This window comes from Mesitornis unicolor, unplaced genomic scaffold (genome assembly GCF_000695765.1).
Source record: "Mesitornis unicolor isolate BGI_N332 unplaced genomic scaffold, ASM69576v1 scaffold9606, whole genome shotgun sequence".
NCBI classification, from domain to species: Eukaryota; Metazoa; Chordata; class Aves; order Mesitornithiformes; family Mesitornithidae; genus Mesitornis; species Mesitornis unicolor.
Window position 1 is genome coordinate 17,349 of NW_010191663.1, and position 21,495 is coordinate 38,843.

At 36.7% G+C, this 21,495-nt stretch overlaps 1 protein-coding gene across 2 annotated transcripts in view; it reads right to left on the reverse strand.

Moving 5' to 3' along the window:
• Positions 1-551: 551 nt before the first annotated feature.
• The window catches only part of ANKRD28 (ankyrin repeat domain 28), a 76,158-nt gene continuing 55,214 nt past the window's right edge, over positions 552-21,495 (reverse strand). For both annotated transcript variants that reach the window (XM_010186812.1, XM_010186811.1), the window contains exons 15-28: positions 17,055-17,166; positions 16,369-16,395; positions 15,363-15,437; positions 13,899-14,100; positions 12,361-12,448; positions 11,790-11,907; positions 10,990-11,209; positions 9,523-9,610; positions 9,343-9,426; positions 8,717-8,862; positions 8,449-8,531; positions 8,236-8,318; positions 6,849-6,940; positions 552-1,258 (exon numbers count right to left, since the gene is read on the reverse strand). In XM_010186812.1, the coding sequence (XP_010185114.1) occupies positions 972-1,258; positions 6,849-6,940; positions 8,236-8,318; positions 8,449-8,531; positions 8,717-8,862; positions 9,343-9,426; positions 9,523-9,610; positions 10,990-11,209; positions 11,790-11,907; positions 12,361-12,448; positions 13,899-14,100; positions 15,363-15,437; positions 16,369-16,395; positions 17,055-17,166 (1,705 nt within the window). In that variant the 3' untranslated portion in view covers positions 552-971. The remainder of the gene's footprint in view (positions 1,259-6,848; positions 6,941-8,235; positions 8,319-8,448; positions 8,532-8,716; positions 8,863-9,342; positions 9,427-9,522; positions 9,611-10,989; positions 11,210-11,789; positions 11,908-12,360; positions 12,449-13,898; positions 14,101-15,362; positions 15,438-16,368; positions 16,396-17,054; positions 17,167-21,495) is intronic.

A 21,495-nucleotide genomic window follows, 5' to 3' on the forward strand; every position in this document is an offset into this window, starting at 1 on the left:
ACAACAGGGTTATCAAGACATATTATGTTATTTCAATTTTTTATGCAGTTTCATAGTTTCCAAGTTACTTGTGTATTTTTAAATTAAAAAAACTCAATCCGAAACCCAAAGGTTAAAAAAAATAATCTAAAACTGTGCAACAGTTACTGCTTCCCTCCCGCATCTCCCACCCCTTCCCTTGTTTATTACACTGTACACTTTTCACCCTGACTTCACCTTGTTAGCTGGTTTAATTTTAGTATTATAAAAGTATGACAAGTTCATTTCACCTAAAGGAAAAAGAAAACAAAATTTAGAAGTACATCTGCTTTCTTTCATGGTACATTTAATAGTGTCGGAAGGCTTTCAGATGATTAAAAAAAATAAATCAACATTTAAAACCAAATCTAAGCTTCTTTTCCAGAAGTAATTAAGGTTTGGTTGAAACAACTTCTCAAATAACCTATTCCAGTTTTCACAAAAACTTATTTAATTAAAAAAAAAAAAAATCTTTAAGTTATTTGGTCCTTTGGCAATTTGCAGCACAAACAATGCCTACTGTACCAAACTCATTTATTGCCTTCAAAATGGTTTTAGTTTCATAGAGAACACTTAAATCTAGCATCCTTTGTGTTGTACAATGGTGGTGGTCATTTACATCAAGTAGGGCGCCCAGTCTGCAGAAATTACTCCCGGCACCAGAAACACAATGGTAGAATACAGTTAAATAAAACAGTTTTGACATTCTTTTTTTTTTTTTGCCATGGATTCCAAGTACTTATTTAAGAATTTATGCTTCTTCTGCAAAATATGTTCTTAAAAATCCTCCTAGAGTCTCACAGATTTTTTTTTTAATATGCAACCACAATAAAAAACATCTTCTCAAAGGCCTGTCCTCCTTCTGTGTTCAAACACCAGTAGCTTTTTTTCAAAAGCCCAAGTCTGACCTTCTGGTGTGAGGGTTCGCTCTTCAGACCTACAAAACGTGGCTCCTAATAGGTCTCAGAATCCGAGTCATTGAGTTCATCTTCTTCTGTGTACGGGTAGCCATCTTCCCTGCCAATGTTGTTGAAAGTACAGTAGGAGCTGTGGTCACTCCTCATGATCGGCAAGGAATCGAAGGTGACAGTTTTTGAGGTGTTCGTGTAATGGTTAATGGCATTGAACGTAAGGGAAGGTAATGTGCTGCTCGAGGAAACGGGCATCATCGTGGCCAGAATGAGAGCTAGGCAATCGGCCACATCCTTATTGGGCGCACAGGCCAAAGCTGGTGTGTAACCTAGGAAGTCAAGAAAGAAAACAAAACCTTTGTTTAAAATAAAGACAATGTGAAAATTTCTCCAAGATCTTGTCATCCTTCAGCTGCAATAGCATTTTATATTTCTTAGTTCTGCACTGCTTAAAAAAAAAAACCAACAAAGGATATAAAATGAAATGCATTATCAACTGGATTGAGATGTAATTGTGTTGTTAAGCACAGCAAGAAAAGTCTGGATTTGAAAATGGTGAGGAAGCTACTTGGCTGAAGAGAGACAGCTAATGGCAGCCAACAGCAGTGGGTAGAGGCATTCACTAGACAGCCACTGCAGAAACTACAGCTCAACATGTTAAATATTTCTCCATCCAGAAGCTTCCATACAGCTGTTCTTCATTGGCAGCTCTTTTAATAAGACTGTCCAGTCTCAGTAACAAGCTGCCTAAAGCGTCAGGGACAGTTAACTGAAACGGCCAAGTATACAATTCCAATCAACCTACCCTTTATTACAATCTACAGTTAATACAAACTCTAAAGCCAGTGTCTAACTTTTATTTGAGGGATATCAGTTAAGAAATCCACAGACATTTGAGGAACTGCCAGCTGGATTAGCAGGCTAGGCCTTGCAGAGAGAAACTACACTTCTTGGTTGTCTAACTGGTCTGGCCAAACTCCTTCAGCCAGGCAATGAGACTTTGACAGGCCCCAAATACAGGAGAGGGAGCCGAGGAACGATTTGCAGTCAGGTCACAGAGTTGTGAAAACTCTTCTGGGTAAATGTGGCTCTAACTTTTCTCCTTCTGCAGCTTTCTCCTTCCCTATGCATTCATTAAACACCAAGAAAAAAGCTTCAGCTTTGTCTCAGTGGAGATCCCTGCATTGCTCCTGTCTCAGGCCTTAGCCTTAAGCATTCAGCAAGGTACCTGAGGGTAAGTTTTGGCACGAGTCTCGGTGTATTTCTTCAACACCAAGGCACTGCAATGGGTGGTGACACCGGCAGCTCTAGAAGCAGAGCAGTCACGTAAGTACAACCACTGGTAACAGCTAATTCTGCTGCCAAGACCAAAGCAAGTTCCCTCTACCTGGCTCCACACAGAAGCAGGAGGCCAGACCACCTTGTAGCACCTTTGCGGTATCTCTCACTGCATGTGATAGGTTTACCCACAACAAGCTGAACAGGAAGACTCACGTTCAGGTACATTTGGGAGCCTGAAGTCCTGTGCTACCCCCACTCCACAACTTAAAAGGTGTACAACATCCACATAAAAAGTACACAAGTAATTTTAAATAATAGATGGCTTTAAAGCAAACTGCATGGTTGATTGCTCTACAGACCTTAAGAAAACAGGGAAAATGAGGCAATGCCCTTCTACCAGCAACTGTTTCAACTACTAAGAAATCAGCTTTATTGTACAGTTAGATCCAGGTCAAGTGTTAGGATAGAGCTCAGGAGTAGTTATTGTGTTGTACAATTGCACAGAAGTTTTAAACAAGTACGCACGTTACGGAAAATAACTGCAGCTAGAAATTAAGAAAACAGCAAGCAGGGGACAGACAGTCTTGCATTTGAACTGTTGTGTGCTCAGGACAGACCTTGTGCTTGATGTTTGGAACAGAGCAAGACAGCGGTCCCTGCCCAAAGGAGCCCACAACCCAAGGAAACACACAGATAATTTGAGCACAAAACGCAGCAGCCAACCATGTGATAGGGTCATACAGAAGAGTAGCGCAGCGGATGTTTCACTGTTAGGAAGGTACCACAGCACTTAAACAGCATTAACAGTGACCATCTGCAGAAGAGATACTTCTTGAGAGGGCTCAGAAGCAAGGACCGGAGCTTGCTATGCTCCGCTGAAGACTGCGTTTCAGGCATGTCAGGCAGAACAGAGGGCTCAGCACTGATCCTCTGATGCACACAATTTAATATTTCGTTGCTGGAGGTTGTATGAAGATAAGCTGACACACAGTGGATGTTTATTCAAGCTGGCCATACTCAACACCATTTCTGTCACCAACATGATTTGATAAAAGCTCAAAGAATGAAAACGAGCAGTCACCAGCTACCTTTGAACATCCCAGTTCATCATAAAAAACATTAAAGGCCCATGTAAAGATTAAACAGATTAATTGCTTCTTTTAGAGGTTCTCTAAAACCAGTATTTATACCAATACTCGATTGTAGATCTTAAGCTTCTGGCTTCCATAACTAGAATGAAATAACAGTTTTATTCTTGCCTTAGACGTAGCAAAATGAAGTAACTGCTTGCACTGAGAAAAAACTGACATCTGCATCCTCCACCATTTTAGTTTTTGTCTAATTATTTTAAAATTATAAGAACAAAACATTATGTCTCAAACAACTACAAACTAATCATTCATATGTCAGGGCAACAATAGGTATAAATACATAAAAAAGATGTTGGTAAATGTACCAAGTCCACTGAAATACTCTTATTCAGTTCTCATATAATGTTCCCCATAATCTGTGCTTGTATTTGCATAAGCTTTCACAGGTCAAAAAATTGTATCACTGTCCTCATTCACAGACAGGGCAAGAGAAGGAGAGGGAGGTGAAGCAGCTTCCTCGCACAACAGAAAACAGGGCCTAAGTGGGGGACATGGGCTTAAGACCAGGACTTCCCTTGCGCAAAAGCAGAGCTGCTCCCTCCCCTGGGGCATGAAAGTTCCCTTGGAGGTGCCTACAGGAAACTCTGAGGGTTATTAATGCGGTCAGTGCAAAGACGGTTCTCAAGATAACCTGAATAAAGTGTTACGCTTGGGAAAGAGAAGAAAGGCATCTGAAGTGTGAGTCATCTCATAAGCATTTACAAGAAAAATTCCTTCCAGAAAACTGGAGGTCTCCAATATAAACTAGAATATGAGTAAAGAAAGGCTTAGAAAAAATACATATACATCCCCTGCTTTTTTTTTTAATTAAAAAAAAAAGCTTGGACCAATCGTCACTGTTATGATTAATCTAGAAAACAAAAGAAACCTCCATGCTCTGTCAGTCTCTGCAGTTAGAGAGTGGCTCCTCTCACTGCTGTGGTGCACATTAATACACAAATTATAAAAAAATATCAGGAAATTTACCTAGCCCAGTAAGTGAAATAGCAGGAAAACAAACAAGCAAGGAACCCAGCAAACAAACAAACAAAAACCCCTTGGAAGTTGACTGAGCAACCAAAAATAAAACTTCAGCTGGTGACAAATGAAAGAGAAAGCTAGTAATCTAAGGCAGGCAAACTTGCAAAACTAATGTAAAATTCAACTGAATTTTTGTAGATGTGAGTGATGGCAAAGTTTCATCAAACAGGTGTGGAAACACGGGAAAAGAGCTGAAAGATTTGAGTGAAAACTGATACAGAACTGAGAATGAATCCTCAACATGACTACTTTTGGAAACCAAAAGGGTTACAGTTCTCCACACACATTCGTTCTCAAACATCTCAAAAAGTGATCTTATCACATTAAAAGATGCTCTATAACAAAAGCAGTATGACTTCCAATCTAGAGTTTTAAAATTATAAACTATGTATATACTGAAATCCAGAGAATTGGAGTGATGTCAGTTTTTATCCAAAGGTCACGTTTTTCAATCATTTTCTGTAGCTCAGATACAACAGAGGTCCATTAAGTAGCTTTATACAGATACAGACACAAATAGAGACCGCTTGTAAAAAAGGTCAACACAGCTTTTACAGAAAGGAAGAACTTCAAGACAAAAAGGGGATCACCACTCCATACCAGCTGAGTTTCTGCTGGTTACACGTTCCACATATCAAGACACATCCATGTAGAACACTAACTCAACCCTTACCTCCAGTTTCATTTGATTTTATCTGAAACGCCAAGCTTGCGTGGCAGATCACTGTACTTATCTGAGCTATGCTACAGTAAGGGAGTGTCAGTGTTGTGATGCAAAATATTGCAGCGCCTATTTCTTCAGTCTGCTTTGCTAAACAGAGAGCTTTCACCCCCAAAAATGCATGAATCATACTCTTTTAAGCCTTTCTAATAAAAAAAAAAGTTTCTCCTACATTTTCACTTTATTAGAATAAATGCATTTAATATTTCTTTTCTTTAGCAATACTTATCCTCTAGCAGCAGATGCTGAAAGACAAGCAAACCTAAAGCAGAACTTGGCTATCACTACTGCCAGCTTTTCCACTTAATAGAAAAGGTACGCTATGGAAATCAAGAAAACTTTTGCAACAGGTTTAGCAAGCCGGCTGACATATTAATACTTCTAAGAATTAAGAGAAAAATTACAGTGACAGGTGAAATATACTGAAAAAACCCATTGAAATCTCCCTTGCTCTCTCACAACTCCAAAGTATTCATCACTATGCATATACTGTACCTTAAGCTGGCACATTCATTTAACAGAAAAAGAATTAATTATGAATATTCTCAAGGCTACTTAAAATTTTATGAACAAAGCAATTGCTATGAGAAGGAAAAGGTAAGAAGCACAGTGATGAATGAGAGTAGGTAGCACTCAAGATTTTCTTTAAAATTCAACAGGATTAGAAGTTGTTTAACACGTTGCAGGTCGATCCCCAGGCTGCCAGAGAGCTGTGACTTCTATACAACCAACTTTTCTCTGTGCTGCCAAAGGTGCACCCTAACAAGGCACCAAGGCTGGCTGCACATGAAAAGCCCACAAAAGTACAAACAGCATCTCCAGTTAGCATACTTGTGATGAGAAACAAAACTCAAAAAGGTGTTTTCCAATCTTTTCATTTTAGGGAAAGTCACAGTAGACATTAACAGGGAAAAACTTTCCAAATTGGAAGTATAATTAGAACTATTAATTAGGCACATCCCTTCTGGGGAAAAACAACAACAACAACAACAAACAAAAGCCAAACAACAACAACAACAAAATGACAAAAAAATTAGAAAAATTTTTTTTAAAAAAGGAAAATATCTATTCCCCCCACACTCCAGCTACTGCTTACATTTAAAAGCCATACTGGGGTGTGGCATAAGAGCAGGAACTATTATGCTTTTAAAAACACAGCATTGGAGGTCTGCGGATTTCTTACATGAATATATGCAAATAAGAAGTCAGTAGATCCAATTCTCTTTTGTTCTTAAAAGCTATAGGATTTATTCTCTGTGATGAAGAAGTTACTTTTTCATACTTCTATGTGCCAAAAAACTCTGAAGCCAGAAGCTTGAGACCAGTAACAGATCTGTAGTCCATACTTGCTTTTAAAAACTAACACCAATATACCTACCGTCCCAAAATGGATGGAAATGCAATCCAGCTTCTCAACAGCTGAAAGTTATATTTTACTTTGAGCATTACATTTTTCCCCCCATTTCCATTATGCCAAAGCTACTGTATTTATAGCATATACATTATAAAACCACAAATACAAATCAAACATTTCCATGCCGCGACCTGCATTGTTCTGAAAGTTTTCACTCCTCTTACACTTCTGAGCTTTGCTAAAATGACCCATCACCAAAACAACACATTTGTTTCCTATGGGGTAACCTACTGCAAGGCTCATATGAAATTCCCAAAGGGTCATTGCTTTTCAGTGAGACGAGTTTAAAACCACAGTTCCTTATGGGGAAATGAAGTTGAATTTGTTCTTACCATTTTCATCTACAGCAAGTACGCTTGCTCCCTTCCCCAAAAGCTCCTGGACTACAACCGTTAGTCCATTCCGAGCAGCAACATGCAGAGGTCTGTGAAGACAAGCAAATATAAACCTTATAGGTATATAAATCTTTGAACAAGATAGGTAGCTTGCATCTAGTTAAATGATTATTGAAGTATTCATACTGGTATGTTACTTACACATTATGTAAATATTGTAGATATAATAAATAAGATAGGAAACCCAGCAAATCTCTTTTCTCATTCCAAAGAAACTGTACAGTAGTAACAATTGTGCACTTTCTTTTCTTTATGGCACCACATAGTGAGGAAGTTACTGTTCCCATCTCAGTTTTGCTTTTTTTCTCCTCTTCAAGCCAGATCTGGGGCAATGAATCCTTTTTCTGCTTTCCTGCTGCCTGAGGTGCCCCATGGTGAGCAGCAGGAGCAGAGCAGAGGAAGGAGCCTGACTGTACTCAACTCCTGAGTTCAAGCAGATCTCTGGAAAGACTTGGAAGAACTGTAGGAGTTTGGACATGAGAGATTCCAGAAGGGATGCAAGCCCAGAGAAATACACAAGTTGCTTACAAATCCCAGAGTTTTTTTCCCTAAATGGTCTGTGATAGCATTATTCAAGCAGTCTAAAAATTCATGTACATAACTCAGCAATGTATCAAGTGTCAAATACTGCCTATAACACAAATACATTCTTTAAAAGGAAAAAAATGCAGGAGAGTAATTTTAATAGCCCATCCTGAAATATATTCCCCACTATGACATACCACTACATTTTTAAGTTTTCCCTGTGATTGGGCTAAGGAAATAGGCTTAATTCTACTTGAGCGAAGATCTTCAGGAAGCATAAATAATACTGTATTCTTCATAATACTGAATAGAAAATAGTCCTAGTAATTATCCTAGTAGCAATAGGTATCTTTTCCTAACAAAGCATGCTGAAGAAAAAAAAAAACTTCAGCTAGATTTTTTATTAGCTACCTTTGAAGAGCAAGTCTTAGTTTGCCTCCAACGAGATGTTAACTGAAGTGAACTTTAATTGAAAAATTAGGTAATTTAAAAAGCAGAAAAATATTGGTTTACAGGTAACATCAGAGGATTGCACTAATTCCACACAGGATTCCCTGAATCACAACACAGTAAGATTTATCATACCTCTCTCCCTCTCACTCAGCTAAAACTAGAACTTTACGTATGAACAAAACACCATTTCACTTCAAGTCTTGGTACCCGTTAAGCAATTGGATCAAAATTCAACCAATTTGGGAAAAAATTTCTGAAGACGATTCCTCTTTATGAACAAGATACTGGTTTTAGCAAACACACACCAAAACCTCATCTGTAAAACACACTCACTGCTGGTACATACGTTTGCAAGGCTGCATTGGTGGCATTGATGAGGTTTCTGTCCGTAATCTTCTCCAGTATTAACAAGGCACTAGTTTCATGACCCTTAATACAGAACAAACATCTGTCATATAACAAATACTCTTCAAAAATTGCTTTGAATGACTTTTCAAAGTAACAAGTGAATATTTGCAAACAGAAAGCTCAGCACCAGTAAGTCAGACTGTGCACACACCTTGCTGCAAGCCAAATGGAGTGCTGTGTTCTTAGAGCTGTCTTGCAAAGTCAGATCAGCCTTAGCACTGCTAACCAGCACCTCTGGGGAAATAAAGATTTGTATTAACTAAAAGCATATTCCTTCAACTCTTAATGGCTTACATTTGTGCGAAATGAAAATATTATTTTGACAAAATATATCCGCAAGAAGGTTAACTACAGGGCAACTTTACCTATAGTAAGATTAACGAACTTAAGAGCGGAAATACATAAAGCTTTCTCTTTACCAACTGTATTTGTCTGTCCATTTTCTGCAGCCATCATTAGAGGTGTTTTCCCAGAAGAATCCACAGCATTTACTTGAGCATTGTGACTGAGCAGAAGCTGTAGACACTCCACGTGATCTGTGAAAGCTGCTGCATGAAGAGGAGTTCTACAACAGATCAAAAGACAACATGGCCATGTTCACCCATGCTTTCTACTTTATTCAAAGTATGTGAACCTGACTGTGATCCTGCAGGTATAAAAGGCTGGGCAGTCCATCTTGCTGAAATCAATATTGCTGGAGAGCCACCTTCAAGTTTCAAATAATTCCCTCTATATCATTTATAACAGTGATATAGTTTGATTCAGAAAAAATAAAATATGCATAAAATTTGCCCACAAAGTGACAGAATTTAAAACATGCTCAAAATCGCCTATGTAATAAAAAGCCAATTCAATCAGAACAGGATTTTTAAAAATCTAAAAATTATTTCTAGCACAGAATTAAAAAAAAAATCAAATAACAAAAACGGGGGAAGAGGGAATTAATGTAAGTAGCAAATACAAAAGGCCCAAATGATTATACCATTTAGCAGAGCCACTGCAACTACATGACAAACATTCTTCCACTACGTATTTACACTCTTACCTTCCTTTTGAATCTGTTGAATTTACAATACCAGCACCTAGAGTATCGATTAACATTTCTGCAGCACCTTCATTGTCATTTATCCTACAATGAATTAAACAGGCTGTTACTTACAGAATGATAAATCTTTTGTTAAATACAGCAATGAAATCTATGAAGAATAATTTTGCACTTCCTTACACAGCACAATGCAACGGACTGAAAGAATTTCCTTCCATTTTCTGGTAAACTTCCTGTTCCAGGAGGAGCTCTACACAACTGTCATGACCTAAAGGAAACATAAACATTAGGTATTAAAAAAGGGAAAAGGTCTATTTATGGATTACAACAAAAATATGTATCTAAATTAGATTAAGCAATATTTCACTTTAAAGTTTCAACAACACACTATTTACTTCCAATAAGGCTACATTTAGGAACAACAACATTTTTAGAATTCTGAAAATCAAACTGATATTTAACACTGTAATCTTTGTGAAATTTAGAAGAGATCTTGTGCTGTCTGAAAAACATCCAGAACACTTAATTTAGTTCTTCACACTTCCATGTTTCAGAATTTTCTGTACATACACCACTTAGTCTACATTAAAATGTCTCCACCATTTGAGGGTTATTTTTCTTCTACTGCCTTGCCAAACCCAAATTAAAACCCAAAGTCATAACAAAAGCTTAAAAAGAACATGTTCAACCTATCATACTATTACTTTCAAAATTCTATAGCCTGCTGCTGTACAGGTAGCTAATAACTGTAACTATCTGTTTGATCTTTGATGCATATACGCAGAGAACCTTAGTTCAACATTTACTGTTGTGTGAAGATTTGTATTTTCACAGGTCCTGTCAAATTTTCATCCTACAAATGAAGCATATTTCATTGCCATTTTATTCGGACAGCGTAGTCACTCTGAAAATGGACCAAGCTCTACGAGTTTAATTTTATGAATGTGATAAAGAGGTGTTATTCTAGTTCAAACTACCAGTGTATTACCCAGTTCCTTCAGCTGGGATGACAGTCTAGTTAGTTATTAACTTAAAAAATAATTGGTAAAGTGAAGCTCTAAACCCTTACTTCTCGATCTTTCTCTATTATGTGACTCAGAAGTGAAATAAATGAGAGCCTCTACTATGTTGGAAAGGAACACACAGAACAAAACCTTTAGCAAAGGAGCTGAATGAGTTTCCTCATCCCCAAATCCAAGAAAAGTATCAGTGAAGAAAAAAAAATGAAATTCTTATTTAATCACTTTTATATACTTTAGCTTCTTGTGCCTATCAAGGTTGATCTGAAGGAAGTTTAAAAAAAGATTTAATCTGAAACCATTCCTCCCAAGACACCCTGTGAAGGTTATTTTTGGGGGATATGACACATTTCTATTCACAGGTACTACGCTGAATTTCTTGAGAGGCTCCTTGAGGCATAAAACTAAGAAGGCCGCTTATAACAAAAATGTAGTACAAACACCTCATAGTATGTATTAGATGTTAATGTACCCCCCTTCAAGATACCATTTCTTTCATATTGTCACATTGACTAATACGAACAGAAAGAGGACAGACTTTATATGCTGCTTTTATTATGAGTAGTAACTTCTATCTCAGTATCAACACACACATTTAGACCTGCGTTTCAGCTTTAATGTATTTTACCATTATAGCAGGCCCAATGCAGTGATGTATAGCCGTGATTGTCTGCTATTGCAGGTACTGCATCCACAGATGTAGCTGACTGCAGAAGAGCTCCCAGAACACCTATATGTCCACATGCAGCTGACAAGTGTATAGGGGTTCGCCCCCTACAGTCTCGTAATAAGGACTTAGCACCATGTTGAAGTAATGCTTCCACACATTCCTCATGCCCTGTGACTGCCTGAGAGAGAGAGAGACAGGAAATAGCAAATTTGCAAATACTCATGCATATAAGCCAAGGTGTATAACTCAAGTAAGCAAATTTCAGGCAATTTCTTACATTTTTAAGTAATAACAAAATAAGCACAGCTGTTATTTTTTATTCCTAGAAACAGCCATTCTGTTGGAAAAAACAGCAATGTATCATACTGATGACAGGATAATTTCTTGGAATAACAATGAATGAACTGCTAATCTCTAGAGCTCATTCAACTGTCTTATCTGGCAGAGACTATAAAAAAAATTCAGCATATGGCACGCATCACAGTTTTCTTCCTCCTATTAACACTACCCCCACCCTGTAACAAAAAGCTGTACTTCGGGATCTCTCCAGTCAACACTTTACAGCAAGATTTAGAGACTCCAGAAGTCCAAACAACAAACAGGCAAAAGCTAGCCTTTTGAAAGCAATTAAAAGACAGTTAAAAACTAAGAATGGCAAGATGAGAATAATGAGGAATTAATTAACACTACGTGTTAAGTCTGTATTTGAAATTAGTATGTATAAAACTGGAAAGGACAGAAAAGGAATATTCTCTTACCCCTCTATGTAATGCTGTCCTTCCCCACTTATCTTTGGCATCTACATTTGCTCCCTTGTTAAGGAGTGAATAAACGCAGTCAGTGTGCCCGTTGAGAACCGACAACATCAGAGGAGTCCTAAGCAGAGAGTGAAATAAAGGGTAATCTGCATGGAAATTTAACAGACCACCACTTGGCTGAAATTTAACAATTACTGTCCTTCTGGACAACACTGTTAAAATTTACATCATCAATGATCTTCTCTAGCACTACCTTCACTTTGAGGATTCAACTCGTATTTACTTTTTCGATTCAAGAAATAAAATATCTCCTAATTCAGAAGTCCTGATTAAGTTACAAGAATCCATTTATCAGCATCTCCGCAGTAAGACACATCTTGGTTTCCTCCCAACTGAACATTTTTCATCGCCTCAGAATGTTTATTGGAAAATGCACTGTCTCATTTGTCCTAGTTCAAATATCATCTCCCTTTAAAGTAATAAATCCAGATTAATCCATGTAAAATATTTATTTTTCTTTTATAAAGTGCAGTAACTTGTGAAGAACAGAATGTGCATTGTTTAAACTCACTGTCCATTTCCATCTTGAATGTCCACTGCATTCTGTGGTTCTGCATTTCCTATCAGCAGCCGCAAACACTCTGAGTGACCATTTGTAGCTGTAAAACATCATAAAAAATTTTACATTAATTGCCTTTGAATAAACAGCTCAAACAGAATGGTAACTTGCTCAGACTAGAGTCTGTTAGCTTGAGAACCCACAGCGTTACCCTTGTTACAGCTTAAATTAAAACGAAAAAATGATAAACATTAGAAAATTATTTCAGAAATCAGGCATTGGCAACTGTACGGTATTAAAAGTAATTGATTTCAGCTGTCAATTGCCAACAGGTATCTGTTTTTTTTACATATAAACGAAGTTTCACACATTAACCATAATTAGAATATATGCTTATACAACATCCACAACGAGGACTAATTAAATATAGTAATTAGCGTAACTTTTGCTTGTTTTAAGGCACAGGTAAACACATACCTAGCCAATCATACACAAATTTTGTTAGCAAGTGTAGCATGTGCATAGTTATGAAATGGTAACTGAATTCATGTTTAGAAAGAGAGGAAGGAAATGCAATGCATAGAAGTAGTTAACCAAGGAGTTAAAAAAAAAAAGGGAAAGCAAAAAGAAACAAAAATTTGAGAAATCACATTTAAATGCAACTCATGAAAGATAAATGATTGCTTCTTGGAGGGGAAATTATTTCTGACATACAGCTGCTGCATTCAGTCCACACAAAAACAGTGACAGTTCAAGCTTCTCTAGCTGACAGAAATGCTAACAGAAGTTAGAAGCAGCTAAATCAAACAGAAGAATGCAGCTTGTGTTCATGGACAACAAATTAAGTGGTTAGAACAACGATGGTTTGTACATAATGCTCTTTTTACGGCAACATTTCTACAACAGCGTAACTATAAATGTCAATTTAAATAAGCCTATTTTTAAAGAGAAGAAGTAAGTAAAAATATAGTATAAATGCTAGAGTTTGAGAAAGGTAGGTTTATAGAAGTCTTCTAGGAAAGCCAGTGAGAAAATATGGCAAATGATTGCTGTTATTTTGAAAACACTCAGGAGTCATTTAAATCTTTGGAAAAAACTGAAAATATTGGTTTCACGTCTCTTCTCAAACTGACAGAAATCTCCAAGACTGCAGTCATCTTGAGAAGTACTTTACTGCCAAGACAGGCAACACAATTCACATACCTATATTTGGGCCTACAGTTTGGGCTCTGTGAAGGATGACAAGAGAATCAGGAACATGTCAGCCTAGGTAGCTGAATGGACAAGGACCATGCACCCTGCTGAGAGCAGCATGGAACAGCGCTCCTCAAGCCAAAATGATTTATTATTAATAATAAAAGTTTTTATTATTAATGGGTTAATACTGGTTTCTACCCGCAACTGCTTTGCTACACCTTTTTTAGCATAGTATATGCCTTAGAAGTCATTGTCTATTCCTAAACACCATTTCTTAGAACATCAATGACAGAGACTTCTAAACAGAAAGATGAACTACTTCAAAAGCCAAAATTTTAGAGGTTAGCACATACCTGCAGCATGTATTGGGGTCCTCTTTACAACATAATCTTTCACCAAGATTGATGCTCCCTGATTAATGAGCACATCTACACATTCCACGTGTCCCTTAAAGGCCGCGAGATCCAGTGGTGTCCTTCCGTTATTATTCCTCACATCAAGGTCCAGCAGTGACTGTACCAGCACTTCCAGAGCTTGATGATGGCCATGGTAGGCCTGTAAGAGTAAGAAAATTCTTCAGTTTGCCCATCCTCCACGGTTTCCCCTTTCTTACCAGGTTTACACAAGTGAAACTGCGAAGACAGTATATTTGTTTTAACATGTGGAAGAGCTGATGCAGCATGTAGGTAGTTACATTAATTATGACTAATTGTAAAAACCTCACCATTTCAGAAATAAGGTTGCCATTTTGCCCTTTCAGTCAGCAACTGAAAACACTTTCAGAAAATCATGTCTCCCCAATTTGTGTAACTACCAGTATTTTGAATACAGCATGTTTCATTGCTTTATGTTATAATTACATCACCCTCAGATTATTTCAAGTGAGGAACATATGCAAACTTAAGTAAATACTGTTAGCTTTTTAAATAAGGTATTTAAAAAAGAAAAAAACAGTAAAATTTGTAAGTAAAAAGAATACAGTACAGATAGCTACAGTTAACATAACTGGTAAAATAAAAGAGACTTAGGGGATGAAACAGTTAAGAGATCAGAATGGATACTCAAGGATAAAAAAAATAGCATAGAGAATACTCTGTAGGTATATATCAAGACAAAGTGTCAAAGTTATTAATGAAAATAAACATCTACAACTATGGCTTTATAATTTCCATAATAAATTTTAAAAGTATACTCATGTATACATAACCTTTGTCCCCAGACAAAACTAATTTCCAGGAACAGTCTCTTATAACTGCTTTCTTTTATCAGTATTAGAGATTACATTTTACTTTATATATATATATATGTATATGTATACACATCTGTACTGCATGAGACAGGCTAACTTCAGAAAATACATTGAGGTTTTTCAATCGCTAGAAGTCCAGTGAACAGATGAAAGCTACATATTAAGCCTGTATTTTGAGTATATTTGTATTGACAGTTTCATCAAGTCCTCTCCTACACCACTCTCTGTGCAAAATCTTTCTTGAAGTATTAAGGACAAACATTTCTCTTACTAAACAATGATGATGATAAAGCCATTACTTATAGAACCAGTCTTCTAAAAGTTTCATTAGTATAAACTATAAAATAAAGCTTAATTGGAAGATTCCAAATGAAACTGCTCCATGAAGCAAATTGTAAGTGAAATGCAAAAATCATGGTGTGTAGCTCATTCTGGAATATTATGTACGTATTTTTGTGTTTCATTTATTGTTACTGACCTATTTTTGAAAAATCCAGAATGAATAAACCTATTTCAACAACTGCTTGCAATGAGATGAGCTATCATCACTAAAGAATGAAATACTTACAGCTAAATGCAGTGGACTTATAGGTGCTCTGTTGTCTGAATCATTCAGCATGTCAGTACCTGATGTTTCCATTAGCTTCAAAAAAGAGAAAGTCCGAGTAAGTGCAAAAAACCCTCACCTTTAAAAACATTCAGCAATAATTGCTACAGTTTCCAGCATACACAGATTGAAATATAAAAGGAGAAAAGCAGGAAGAATAAGATAGGATTATAGTTTCCTTCAGAATTCAAGATCCCCTTCAACCTTTTAAAGGAGTTTGAATTGCAATGACTGCAACCCCTCCCCCATATTCATCTTCATAGTTGTTCCGTTTTGCATAACTGCAGTAATTAAAACAGAAACTAATGTAAAATTATTCTTTTTCCTGAAGCAGCCGTATGAAATAATATAGATGAAATGCATACAAAAGGAAGACAAGGACACGTGAAAACAGCTGTAGTAGGGGAAAAAAAACCCAACAAGCAAGCAAGCATTTAGATTAGGTGAAAAGTCAGCAAGAAAACAGTATGAAAAGCCAGAAGGCAGGACTGATTTCTCAAAACAAAAACATTTCCCCAAGAGAAGAAATGGTCCAAAACAAAGGCACAAGTGTTATGAAATAGGAGGAAAATATCTATGTGCATGCAGTTCTATTTGTTACTTTCAGATGTATTCTAAAGTTCTAATTCTGAGTCTCTTTCAGGATCATATTTAATTTAGTGCACTAGTAGAATTAAAACATTCAAGGAGTTTGAAGAACACTAAATACATTCAGATCACTAAGTTTTCATTATCACATTTGTATAACATGGTCATACGAATGTTAAGTAAAAAAAAGAAAATGGCTTAAAAATAATTTTCTGTTTTACAATTCTGAATTGCAATTAAATCTAAATAGCAACTGAAATTAAATAATGCATCTATGCATTGAAGAAACAGTTGAATAAGTGTGAAGATAAGCAGTATTTTTAAAATGACATTTCTTTTTGCAGTAGTACTTAAACAGTAAGAAATAATACACACTTACAACATCTAGAGGCGTTTCACTTGCAATCTGCAATTAAAAACATTCAGAATTCGTGTTTGAATATTACATTTTACATGTAATGTGTACATTTATTTACATTTGAATATAAAAGGATAATTTGTATAAAAATACGAAGTTGTATAACACAGAGGAGATAAAATTATCATATCAAATAACATACACGTTTCTGCAAAGGGATTAATAAAAAACTACCTAATGCTTTATTATCTCGAATTCTGTTAAGCGGCCAGTAGACTACTTTAAAAGGCACTCTATACTTTACAGGTTTTCCCTGCATTTCCATTTGCTCCTTCAGATTGCATTTGTGAAATATCTTAATACTTCTCAGGGGGATAACCTGTGGTTATTTTATTTTAGCCATCAGGAAAAAAATTAGTGTATTCAAAGCTAATAAACAAAACAAAACTAATAACCCACATCCTCAATCGGTTAACTCTTCATCTCAGCATTTATTATCTTTTTAAGCCAGTATCTACCATCTTAGCTACTCAGCTTGTCCCTGTTTTAAGAGTACCAAGTGCTGAAATATTTATGCTCACAGGGGCTGAAAACCACTATCGACCTGGCTTACAGATGAAGAACAAAGGTGAAGGAGTCCCCTGGCCCCTGCATCATCCTCCGTAAGAGCAGCTGTTACAGCTTTCATCTAGAATACGTTTTCTTACCAATTCAAGACATAAGCGATGACCATAAGCAGCTGAATAATGAACTGCATTGTATCCTTGTTTGTCTCGGATCCCCGGATTGGCATCGTTTCTTAGCAAGTATTCCAGGCACCTATTTAAATTGATACACGCAACCATATATCTAAATGTTGAATTTCAACTTTATGCTAAGTGATAAATGGTTCCAGTTCACTTGGAAAACAGAAGACAGTACACAGGAACAATGATTTAACGTACAATATTGGCTAGGACTGGAGAACACCTAACTCATTACACCAAGTATTAAGGTCAATCACAAAGCTTCCAAAATTTTAAAGAATCCTTCTCTGCAGATATTCTGCACCCTCTGAATTATCTGATTGGTTAAAACTAGTATTTCATGGTTATTTTCCTCCTAGCTAATACAATTGGTGTTACCTTTGTTAATATAAATGATAACTATTTTTGTATGTTTTTCTGTTTCGGTACATTCTTCCGTACTTAATACAAAAGGAAGAGAAACAGTAGCTGAGTTCTTCATGGCATATATCCAAGAGTCACACATACATACACTTCCACTACCTGACACTAATTTATTGATTTATTTATATAGCAAACACACTTAGTTGTCAGCATACTTATATACTACCATTTCTTACTTTTGTTACACAAAGTTATAAGGCAGGACACAATTAGCATAGTATTGATGACAGACACTCAGCCAGGAGAATGAAAAACAGGGTAGTAAAGTCAGCTCCCTCTCCCTGTTTTTCTGTTTTTAAGACACCGCGCATGCACACTGAATTATTCCAACCAATAACCCTACTTATTCATAATTTTGTGTTGCCTACCATTTCAGCAACATTTTGCAAAGCCTACAGATAATGAGAATTCTGAAGCAGCAGCCACCAGAGAATGAAGAGGTAAATTGATCTAGACTGAACTACCTGACACAATCTCAGCTTCAAGAGCTTCAAGATAACAGGATAAAGACTGTCGAGAAATGAACAGTCTCAGAATACCATGAGGTTATTTTTCATGAGACTATAATAAGAGCCTCCAAATATCCACAGAGACATAGAGCAAGATCAAGATTGTACTGCGCCTCTAAAATTTTCAATTAATAGATCAGGAAAGGAGGAGAGATTTTAGACTTCTTATTGACAGACTAAGATGATTCTGGTACTTAATCTGTCTCAGTTTGCTCAGTTAGGATTATGAAGGGCATCTCCTTATGCCCTACCTTAAGCAGAATCTTCAGGATTTGAGAAACTGCACATACCAGCTTACCTGATAATAGAACCAAGACTGCATCTAATTCATAAGATTACTGGAGTTGAGAACAGAACATCTGGTACTGCTTAAAAGGCAGATGGACATCAGATCCTTGGATCTGATCTCCCAGTCTGGGCTCACCAAAGCAGCATTGAATCAAATCTATCTGCTAGTGTATTGAATGACTGGATCATTTGCTTCCAGCAGGGAAAGAAACAGAGCTCAAGAACACCGATATGAAACAGTTGGTCTTTTTGCACCAAGATATCCACCATTTCCATAGGTGCTCTCTGCCTACAAAGGATTGTCTCTTATGATAACGCAAAATGAAGAATGGAATGGGTAGGTCTTCTCACCACTGAAGGACTGCCTGACCATACAGGTCATCCCAGAGAGGAGTGAGATTTTCAGGTCTAATGAAGCATATAATGAAGTTACATCCTGTGACTAAAACACAGGTAAGACATTACTGAGGTAGCAGTTGTACATTCAAATGCAATTGTATCTCTCACGACTTGGAACATATTCTGCAACAGAAGGGCTTTCTAAAGACTGAACTAGACCTAAACAAAATCTCAGAGGTGAAAGTCTAAAGAGGCCCAACCTCTGTAAGGCCAGTTCATCAGGTAGAAGTCCAGCAAAGGAGAGTGACATTCCTATTTATTGTTCCTGTCACAAATCCAGACAAGAGAACCTCACATTGATAGCAGTCCAGAAACACCTTAAAGTGAAGCTAGTTCATACACAAAGCATACTTTATATTATATCTGGAAAGATTAATTTTGTTAGGTCAAGAAGCACAAAGCCCTTGGAATGCAGAGATGTATAGCTGCTCACCGTCATGACCCTGAACTTCCTGGTGAAGTCACTTGGTTTTCTGAAGTGTACAACAGGTCACCATCCCTCCTCTCTGGGATTATTAAATACTTCTTTATCAGTTAAATACAATGCATGTGAAGCCAAAAAATACACAAGCTTGTCAAATCCATCTTGGAATCTTCCTTAACACAGTTAATCTAAATATCTCATAGAGTATCAGTATCAGTAGTGACCATGGGGTCTTGGATACATTGACAATATGAGGGTTTTATTTCCCATTTATTTAATGGGAAATTGGTAGAAAGTTAAAGGAATTGTCAACATTTGTAGTTATATGATATGGCTATGCTGTGATGTCATGGGAAAAACATGCAGTAAGATATGGCAGGTTTAGATTTGAGGGGCAGGAATCCTAACATGACTTCTGATCAATACTGTTAAGAGTAGGAACTTGATCATTCAAAATCATGGAGAACATTCAAAGCTTGGAGAAGTAGAGGCAGAAATTCTACAAAAGCAGCCATCTCCTGACCCTGCCACATCAGAACTCTCCATAAAAGTTCTTTCAAGCAAGAGCCTGGAGTCAGCAGATTTGAAACACTGCGAGTTCATAATCTGAATGAGATCCAGTACCAGATGTGATGAACTGGAAACACTTCTCAACATGAGTAAGAGCTGTACTGGGTCAAGGGCCCAATAACCTCATGTGCAACAACAGCAATTTGCTGAAGACCTGACATTTGCCTTTCCAGACAAAGGTTGAAAGTAATAAACTATGTGAGTGAAGATGAAAGGCGCAAAAAGCTGCAGGAAAAACTATGAATAAGGAAGTGTCTAATTACAAAGTCCTCTGTCTCATTACAAAGTTGAGAAGAACAGGAGGAATACCAAGGTGCGCTCTCACTTTCATCATTTTAAGTCCAGCATAAAGAACAAAAAGGACTTAGGTAGTAAAAAAGGTGAAAATTCTCCAGTTTTAAAGAATAATGTGTAAGATAAGATGTAAGTAACTTTGCAAGTTCAGTGTATCTAGTAAAAAAGAGATCTGTGAAGTGTATCTATGTTTTTAACAAACCAAGTTTTTATTTGCCCAGTGAACAAGTGCCTGGATTTCACTAATGGCAACCGTACTTGTATATTTTTATTTGAATTGAAATGGGATGAGATTTCTGAGGATCTAAAGACAAGTCAATTTGTCCCATCAATTAAGAATTACTGTCCCTACATTTTATTTGTCCAATCATCTAACTTTTTTGGTTAATTTTAATCAATGATTGTGTATTAACATTTATGGCTCATTAATAAATGTTAAACATCAATGGCTCTGGTTATCTCAGTTTCTATACTTATGTATTTTCTATATTTGTGTGCTCACAAAAAACCACAATACACTAAATACACTGCAGGAAGCAGTTTATTAAAAATCCTGGAGTAACCATACCTTCCAATGGAAAAGAGATAATTATTTTTGCGATTTCTTTCCATCCAGGAAAGAGATTAACTTTGCATCTTTTGCATACTTCAGTGTCCTCAACAGGCCTCTTTAAAAGATTAATCAAACTTTCTGAAAGCCTAGATAAATTGAATATATTTACCATTTATTTGTTGGTATACTGTCTATTTAATAACTATAACACAGAAAGAGCATGTTTTTTTTTTCCTCCCTTAAGATGGTGTTTAGTTTATTATCTCATTTGCAACCATGTTTCTCTCTCTAGTCTTGTCAAAATGAGGCCTGCTGGTGTTTGTTCCAGATCTGGAGCATTTGTTAAAGATATAAAAGAAACACTTCCAAACAAGAACAAACTGCAAAATAATTTTCAGCAAAAACATCCTTGTCTTTAACAAAAGAAAAAAAAAAAATCTGTCTTTAACAATTTCTGAACAAAGACTCTAAAAATGCACTTAAATATCTTTGGAATTTCTCTATAGATAATTTCCTGACTCTTTCCACCCCCAGGCTTTATATTCCAACTCAGTAATAATTTTTAGCTTTATTCCTATTTTGAATATGAGCTGAGCAGCACTGCTTTTCCAGCTGTTACTAGTCCACTTGCTGCATCGGTATAAAAAGCTTTTCCTCAGGTTATTCTGCCTTTCAGCTGGTGTTCCTGAGAGCCAACTATTAATCAGGAGGACAATACCACGTGGCTTCCAGAGACAGTCCTTTGACTTACCTCTCAAAGCTCAGCAGTACTGCCACCATCATTCTTGCTCATGCCTTTTGTAAGACAGATGGCAAAATGATGTCATCACCAGAACCATTATAGTTTGGAGGTTTTCAGAGCAACTGTGAAGCTAAAATTAATCCTAGCTCAACTTGCAAGAGGGCAATTAAAGTAAAATTATCTCAGCAAACTCCAGCAGG